The sequence below is a fragment of the Daphnia pulicaria genome, chromosome 4 (assembly GCF_021234035.1).
Source record: "Daphnia pulicaria isolate SC F1-1A chromosome 4, SC_F0-13Bv2, whole genome shotgun sequence".
Taxonomy (NCBI): domain Eukaryota; kingdom Metazoa; phylum Arthropoda; class Branchiopoda; order Diplostraca; family Daphniidae; genus Daphnia; species Daphnia pulicaria.
Genome location: NC_060916.1, coordinates 4,935,068 through 4,943,524, shown reverse-complemented (window position 1 = coordinate 4,943,524; position 8,457 = coordinate 4,935,068). Strand labels below are relative to the sequence as shown.

Below are 8,457 nucleotides of genomic sequence, written 5' to 3'. Positions count from 1 at the left end.
GAGGTTAATTTTTAGCAAATTTTAAGCAAAATACACAAATTTTAGCAAAACACGCAAATTTTAAGTAAAGATAGCAAATTTAAGCAAAAAAAAGCAAAAGTCACGCAAATTAAGCAAAAATACGCAAATTTCTTGCAAAAATACGCAAATATTTAGCAAATTTTAAGCAAAATGTACAAAAACTAAGGAAATTAAATAAAATTCAATTGAAAGCTAATTTTAAGTTTCAACAAGTTTCACTAATGAAACTAAATCAAAAATTTGTGCCAAGAGTACGGAAATGTAAAAACGCGAAAAAATACGCAATAAATTACGAAAAAAATGTGCAAATGAAGCAAATACGCAAAAAATAAGCCAATTACGCAAAAAATAGCAAATTAAGCAAAATATACGGAAAAAAACGCAAATTTAGGAGTAAAAAAATTTACGCAAAAAAACGCAAATTAAGCAAAAATTACGCAAAATTTAAGCAAATTACGCAAAATTTGGGCAAATTATGCAAATTTTAAGCAAAATATTTTTGCTTCGTACACCCAAAGCCCCAGTGGTGAACCCCTCGCTCCATATCTGTCAATCATGCTTATTATTATACAACACTTTGAATTCTAAAAATACAATAATTTTCGATTAACGAATATCTAATAAGGCTCATTGGTCTAGTAGTATGATACTTGCTTCGGGTGTAAGTGATCCCGGGTTCAATTCCCGGATGGGCCCCAATTGCTTTACATACGGCACGGATTCCTACCACTATATACGCCATAAAGTGAGGAGCTCGAAATATTACTAAGGAATACCCACACCTTAGTGCTGTATTGGGAATAGAGTCCGTACGATGGGGATTCATTGATTCCACTCCTTAGACCAATCTATTAGACGGGAATACACACTTCGGGTGTTCACTCTGATGTGTACTTTGGCTTACAACCAGTAGCAATTGCAAATGGTTTGCGAATCTTTTGTTTATAACTATTCGCGCGCCCACATTTCAAAATACTCAAAAAAGCGTATGCGAGTGATCGTAGCAGGACTCGAACTTGCAATATTCAAATCCGAAGTTCGACGCCTTATCCATTTGGCCACACATTCGTGGGTGCACAGTCAGCAATTCCTAGCAACGCTGCAGTAGGTTGGGAAGAATTGACGTGGACAGCGATGGGATTCGAACCCATGCCCCGGAAGAGACTGGTGCCTTAAACCAGCGCCTTGGACCGCTCGGCCACGCTACCACTTCTGCAATGTTAATGTGCCTCTAAATGATACTTTAACATGTTTAACTACTAGAATGAAATATGGTATAGGCTTATCCGGGATTTGAACCCGTGGACTCTTACACCCAGAGCAAGAATCATAACACTAGACCAATGAGCCACACACATTTTCTAACACCGTTTGTTACCGGCTGTAATTACTAGCCACTAATTGCTTCCCCTTCTTGTGCTATACATTTCATATTTACATGGTGGGGTAGTCAACTTTTCGCTGTAGATATACGTACCCCAATTGTACATACACGATTTACCATTATAACACTCGATAACACCTGCATGACTATGTATTATTTCTGTTGTCTTTTATATACTTAATATGTAATCTCAATCCTTTCCTTTGAGCCGGAGTTGAACCAGCGACTTATGGATTCCTTTCATTTCACATCGCATCACTTCATTTCATCTTCCTAATTCATTGGGGCCTCTAACACCCAAAGCACCAAAGCTCAGAGATGTGTTCCAGCTTACTTCTAACTTCCTACGGCATCATAACACTCATTGCTCAAGTAAAGTACTTTCCGAATTCCAACAATTTCAAGTCCATAGCATGTTTTTCTTGGCCTGCTAAAGACTTAATAGTTGTGGTGTCCGATGGTTTTCAGCCAATTTGTGCTGGTCTTGGTATAGAGGTTAGCATTTTGGCTTTTAACAGTCACAATTGCGATTAAAATACCGATCAAGTCAGCATCAAGTTGAGCGTAAATGAAAAATAATTGCATAATTGTTGACATTTTTGGGGGTCAGTTATTGTAAAACGAACAGTCGACAACCGGAGAGGAGCTAACCTGCGATGCGTATTTGTCTATCAGATGTGAACCTTAACCGGGCTGTACCACTGGGATATAGAGCACCGGTTGCTGTCGACGGCTTACGTTCGAATTTGTGTTTAATTTTAAGCTTTTTGAAATTTTGCGGTGTAAAGCCCTCCAAAAGCCCTCCAAAAAAGTCCTCCACTGATAGAAGCGAATTTTTTTGATAAATTAGGGGTTATTTTGCTGATTTGAAAATGCCACCTTGTCGCGAATTAACTCAAGAGGAAAAAGATGAGAAGAATAGGAAGGCTAGGTAAAAAAGAAGCAACGAAGACCTGGAGGCAAAGGAAGTGCGATTGGCGGCTAATAGGGAAAGGGCCAAGATCGGTCGTGAAGAGAAGCGACGTCGGCTCAATCCCGAAGAAGTTCAGGTTGCCAAAAATTTGAATGCGAAAAAGGCTAGGGAAGACCGCCAGGCAGAGGCACCTGACGAGAGAGCGTTGAGGCAGAGGTTTTATGCTGAGTGGAAAAGAGTCACCTGTGCTAACGAGACTCAGGTTGAACATGAAGCTAGACTGCTTGATCAGCGAATCCGTCAACAATTACTTCGACAGGAACAAGCGGAAGAAGAAAATCGTGCTCGACTGTTAGCCGAGGCGGAGCGGCAATCAGTTTTTCGTCAAGAAGAAGAAAATCGTGCGCGACTGTTAGCCGTGGTGGAGCGGCAAGCAGATCTTCGTCAAGATGAAGAAATTCGAGCTCGATTGCAAGCCGAGGCAGAGCGGCAAGCACGCAAGCTGCTCTTCGTCAACAAGAAGCAGCAATTATTCTACGAGCGATGAATCAGAGACCTGCATGTGATCGCCCAAGAGTTGTTCTTGCTAATGATGCTGTGGCAGAGGGTCCAGCAAGACAAAAACATCAGGCAAGAAAGAGAGCTGCTGACGACAGCGAAACTTCTGAAGAACAACGAGCTAGGTTACAAGCCCAGGCATTGCGGGAGAAATATCTGCGGAGAGATGAATCGGAAACAGACAGATCAGCAAGACTCAAGATCAGGCATTGAGGCAAAAATCTATGCGGAACGAGGAATCTGAAGCAGAGAGATCTGCTAGACTTCGTGAACAAGCCTTGCGGCAAAATTCTCTGCGGAAAGAGGAATCGGATGCAGAGAGATCAGCTAGACTTCAAGATCAGGCACTGAGGCCAAAATCTCTGCGGAACGAGAAATCTGAAACAGAGAATTCTTCAAGACTTTGTGAGTAGGCCTTGCGGGAACGTTCTCTGCGGAAAGAGGAATCTGAGGCAGAAAAATGGGTTAGACAACGAGCGCAGGCAATACGGCAAAAAAATTGCGAAATAAAGAACTTGAATTAGAAAAGCAGGCACGACTTCAAGATAAGTTATTACGTCAAAATGCTGTCCGCGACAGAGAAACTGAAGAAAATAATTTTGCTCGACTTCGCGATCAGTCGTTACGCCAGGAAGCTGTACGTGGCAGAGAAACAGGAGAAGAAAGATTGGAGCGTGCTATCGCTGATAGATTCCTTCATCAAGTAAATCTCTTCGAGGAAACTGAGCAAGATACCGCAGAACGACGTAATCAGCAAATGGAAGTTATGTTTGATTATAGAGCGACTGAAAATGAGGAAGAAACAGCTGATAGGCGTGAAAAGGATAGGTTGCAAACAGAGCTACAGCGAGAACATCAATTTCAACGAGAGCGAGAAGAGGAAGAACTGCGAGCAAGAAATGCGCTTCAACACGCCGAATTTGTTCCCGTCGAAACCACAGAACGCGAAACTTTTCTTCGTGAGATGCACCTTGATCGCAACCGTGCTGGAAATCCGCGAACGCATCGGATAGCTTGCAAAGACATTGTTGTAGAGGATCGAGTTCATTTGCTTGACATTAGAGATTTGACTAAGATTTGTGCTGAGTGTGACGCCAAACACTTTGAAAAAGAGATGCCAAAAGATAAAAAGTTGGACACCGATGCTGCGGAAAGGGAAAAGTGATTATTCCACCACCAAAGCCATGTCCGCAACCCTTGGCCAGTCTCTTGCAAAATCAGCATCCAAAGTCCAAGCAATTTTATGAAGCAAATTCGAAACTACAACAGTGCTCACGCTTTTGCTTCGCTTGGAGCCAATATTTCTCCACCACCAAACCGAGGCCCCTACTGCTATCGAGTTCATGGACAGATTTACCATCAAATCACTTAGCTTGGTCCAACTCCAAATCCCAGATATACAGATCTGTATATTTTGGACTCGGCGCAGGTCACTGATTATAGGGCAAATATCCAGGCAATGTCGGGTTGTTGTAAAATATTGATGGAAGAATTGGACGCTATGCTTCGAGAGAAGAATCCGTACGCCTTGGTTTACAAGATGATGCGCCAAGTTCTTGAAGAAGAATACGTTCAACGCCAGGCCACAAATCTTCCTCACTACACTGTCGTCATGATCATCACTTGTGATAGAAGAGATGTCGACCAGCGGCGCTACAACTGCCCGACGGTCCACGAGATAGCAGTAGTATTCAAAAGCTCTGATGGAGCTCCACCATTAAACAGAGATATTCGTGGCCATCTCTATATTCCCGTCAGAGGCAGACGATTCATCGAGATTGACACACAAAAGCCCATGTGTGATCCGATGTATTATCCTCTGCTATATTCCCCAACGGTGAAGATGGTTGGCATGCTCACATGAATTATAACACCACCAGTCGGAGGGAAAGAGATGAAGCAGCAGCAATGGCAATGATTGTTGAAGAGGATGAAGAGGATGAAGAGGAGCAGATTGATCCCCTGTGGCCCAACCCCAGAGTGTTAATTCGTGAAGAAGTCGCCGCAGCAGATGGCAATGCTGAGATTGAAAATGAGCGAAATGTAGAACCGGAACCAGCTGAAGCAGACGAGAACGATGATCAACATCCGAACAGGAACAGAGGCCCACGGTCAAGAGTGACGCAAGCCGAGTTCTACAGTTCGATCATGTCAGTCCGCGGTGATTTCAATATCGTTTTGGCCGGTGGTGCCCTCACTCAGCAATATTTTGTCGATTCTTACGTCAAGACCAAGGGGAATTGCATCAAATACCTCCGAGAACACCAGGCAGAGCTGCGTGTTTGCAGTACATCGGTCTGATGGATTATATAAACAATCGAGCGGAGAGAGAAAATGTGGAAGTTGGCTCGATCTACATTCTCCCTTCGTCCTTCATTGGCAGTCCTCGAGCCATGAAGCAAAATTACCAAGACGCGATGGCAATTGTTGCCAAATTTGGAAAACCAACTTTTTTTTAACGTTTACTTGCAATCCCAAGTGGAGAGAAATTACGGCAAATATTGCGAACTATCAGACAGTTTCTGATCGTCCCGATATGGTCGCACGAGTCTTCCACTTAAAGAAAAAAGAGTTGGTCGACGACATCGAGAAAAAGCAATTTTGGGTTTCGCCACAGCTCATATCGAAGTCATCGAATTTCAAAACTCGGTCTATCTCGTTGCCAGATGCTGATCTGGATCGATAAGAGAGATGCCCCTTTGTCTCCAGAAGATATTGAAAAGACCATAAGTGCGGAAATTTCCGACAAGTCCCTCTATCCAATACTTTACGCCGCTGTTATGGCTCACATGATCCACGGCCCGTGTGGAGCCATCAACAAAAAGTCTTCTTGCATGGATGTTGAATGGTGCACCAAAAAGTTTCCGAAAGATTTCATCGCAGGAACCATCATCAACGACAACGGCTATCCGACTTATAGAAGAAGAGACACTGGAGTTAAACATCCGTTGAAAAGAGGTAATGTCGTCTATGAAGTAGACAACAGATGGGTTGTGCCTTATAACCCTTGGTTGCTGCTGAAATATGACTGTCACATAAACCTCGAATCCTGCGGTTCACTCACCAGTGTCAAATACATCTTTAAGCACGTTTACAAAGGCCATGAAAACGGAAACATTGAGACAAAAAAGAGAACGCATCAGCAACTTGATGAAGATGAGCCGAAATTCGTGTGGGACAAAATCTCTACTTTTTTGGACACGCGTTACGTCAGCGCACCAGAAGCCGCCTGGAGAATAAATAAGTTTGCCCTCAGCAATCGTTCCCATGTTATCTCCCGACTTGCCGTACATCTTCCATTGCAACAGTCCGTCTTTTTCCAACCGGGCAACGAGGAACAAGCAGTCGCCAACGCCGCTTTTAAAGAAACGACTTTAACTGCTTTTTTCATCTTGAACCGGGATAATGAAGAAGCGAGGCAGTATTTTTACCGAGAGATTGTCAACCATTTTGCTTTCGTCAAGGTTTGTGGCCGTAATTACTGGAAGCGACGAGTTCAAAATCTCAAAATCATTGGCCGATTGTACACGGTGAGCGTCCGTCAAATTGAGCGATTCTGCCTGCGCTTGCTCCTCATTAACGTCAAAGGACCGACCAGTTTTGAAAATCTTCGAACAGTCAACGGTGTTGTTTTACCGACGTTTAAAGCAGCCGCCGCTGCCTTAAATTTGTTGGAAGATGACAGCATTTGGGAGAGGACAATGGACGATGCGGCCGCCTTTGAAATTCCAGAACGATTGCGACAGCTTTTTGTTGACATTTGTTTGTTTTGCAATCCTACGGATGCTCTTTATCTCTTTGAACGATCTTTACCTCAGCTAAGGGAAGATTTTATTCGCAATGGTCACGACGCCAAAAAAGCAAAAAACTTGACTTTGAAATTTATTCAAGACAAGCTACTTCTCAACAATCAAACGATGGAAAATCTCTAATTGCCTGATTTTCAGCTTATTCATCGTCTTATCGCGGCTCAATTCGAAGAAAATGCTGAAATTACTGTGAGAGAGAAGAGAAGATTGGGTGAATTGATGGTTAGTCAGTCGAACGAAGGTCAACGGGCTGCCTTCGATCAAGTCATGGCTGCCATCAACGATACTGAAAATGAAATTCCGCATCAGTTTTTCTTGGATGGCCCTGAAGGAACGGGGAAGACGTTCCTGTACAACACTCTCATCACCGTACTGCAGGGACAAGGGAAGACAGTGATCGCCGTCGCGTCTACCGGCATCGCTTCTACGTTGATGATTGACGGCACAACGTATCATTCCCAATTCAAGATTTACCCTCCAATTACTGAAGCGACCAGATAAAAAATCGAAGATGGTAGCTTCCTCTCCCATTTGATAAGAAGTGCAGTTCTCATCATTTCTGACGAAGCCACCATGATAACAAATCACACCCTTATAATTCAATTTCCTCTTTCAAAAAATGCACAAGAACAACCTTCCTCACGGTGGTAAAGTGCTCCTTCTTCGTAGCGATTTTCGTCAATGTTTATCGGTCGTCCAACACGGAAACAGGGTGACAGTGCTGGAAGTCACTATCCGAAACAACGACACTTGGCCTCAGTTTCGCCAACTTCGTCTGACTCAAAATATGCGTACCGTGGCCGGCAGTCAATACTACGCCGATTGGATCATTCATTCTGGAAACGGGGTTCTACCGACGTATCCAAAACTGAACATCCCCGATATAATTGAAATTCCTAAAGAATTTTTCAATTATAACCGGAGTTTAGTCGAGCACGTCTTTGGTGATCCAGCTCAACTGTTAGATCCCGTCGTACTTTTAACAAATATGCAGTCGCGCTATTCTTTGTCCAAAGAACAGTAATTGCTTACGAATCAACAATCAGATCATCAAAGACATGCCCAGTACGCTTCATGAGTACAGAAGCATCGATACCATCGACTCTGACGACCCTGAAGAAATTTCAAATTACCCAACCAAAGTTCTCAACTCCTTCGACGTCTCCGGAATTCCCACCCATTTGTTGAAAATGAAAGTGGGAGCCGTCATCATTCTTCTGAAGAATATCGATTCGCGTCAGGGACTTTGCAATGGAACCCGTCTCATCATCAGGGCGCTCAGAGAAATCTGATCGTTGCAGAAATTGTTGCTGGAAAAAACAAGGGGCACATCGTCTACATCCCGCGGATGATGATGTCCCCAACTGATTCGGATCTTCCCGTCATCCTCAAGAGGCTCCAGTTTCTCGTTTTGTTGGCGTTTGCGATGACCATCACAAAGTCACAGGGCCAAACGTTTGATCGGGTCGGAATATTACTTCCAGAACCCGTTTTCAGTCATGGCCAGCTGTATGTGGCCTTCTCCAGAGCTACATCGAAAGACGGTTTATTTTCATTTCTTATACATTTTTAAAATTAATAGTTTCATGAAATGTTCAATAATTCTAATATTTTTTGTATTCCCTCCCAAAAAAGAGTCCGAGTCGAGATTGCTGAGTCTGGGAAGCAAGGCAAGCTTCTCAGAAATCATCCGACAGCCACTGAAGAAGAAAAGAAAAAAGTTTTTACTTTAAATGTTGTCTATAAAGAAGTTCTATTGTAAGAACATTAAC

At 43.1% G+C, this 8,457-nt stretch overlaps 4 protein-coding genes and 2 non-coding genes across 6 annotated transcripts; 5 read left to right on the top strand and 1 right to left on the bottom strand.

Annotated features, from left to right (window-relative positions):
- Positions 1-645: 645 nt before the first annotated feature.
- Trnap-cgg lies at positions 646-717 on the top strand. Its single transcript has one exon. It is a non-coding gene; the product is annotated as a tRNA-Pro (tRNA).
- Positions 718-1,147: 430 nt separating this feature from the next.
- On the bottom strand, positions 1,148-1,229 carry Trnal-aag. The gene has a single exon. It is a non-coding gene; the product is annotated as a tRNA-Leu (tRNA).
- A 1,048-nt stretch (positions 1,230-2,277) lies between these two features.
- On the top strand, positions 2,278-2,865 carry LOC124336771 (trichohyalin-like). Its single transcript, XM_046790564.1, has 2 exons — positions 2,278-2,336; positions 2,394-2,865. The coding sequence occupies exons 1-2, from the start codon at positions 2,278-2,280 to the stop codon at positions 2,863-2,865; spliced, it is 531 nt and encodes a 176-aa protein (XP_046646520.1).
- Positions 2,866-3,100: 235 nt separating this feature from the next.
- Positions 3,101-4,041, top strand: LOC124336770 (trichohyalin-like). The gene is made up of 2 exons (XM_046790563.1): positions 3,101-3,281; positions 3,359-4,041. Exons 1-2 carry the CDS (start codon positions 3,101-3,103, stop codon positions 4,039-4,041), a joined length of 864 nt encoding a protein of 287 aa, XP_046646519.1.
- Positions 4,042-5,542: 1,501 nt separating this feature from the next.
- Positions 5,543-6,808, top strand: LOC124336768. The gene has a single exon (XM_046790562.1). The coding sequence runs from the start codon at positions 5,543-5,545 to the stop codon at positions 6,806-6,808; it is 1,266 nt and encodes a 421-aa protein (XP_046646518.1).
- A 96-nt stretch (positions 6,809-6,904) lies between these two features.
- On the top strand, positions 6,905-7,977 carry LOC124336767. Its single transcript, XM_046790561.1, has 3 exons — positions 6,905-7,134; positions 7,397-7,658; positions 7,702-7,977. Exons 1-3 carry the CDS (start codon positions 6,905-6,907, stop codon positions 7,975-7,977), a joined length of 768 nt encoding a protein of 255 aa, XP_046646517.1.
- Positions 7,978-8,457: the final 480 nt, after the last annotated feature.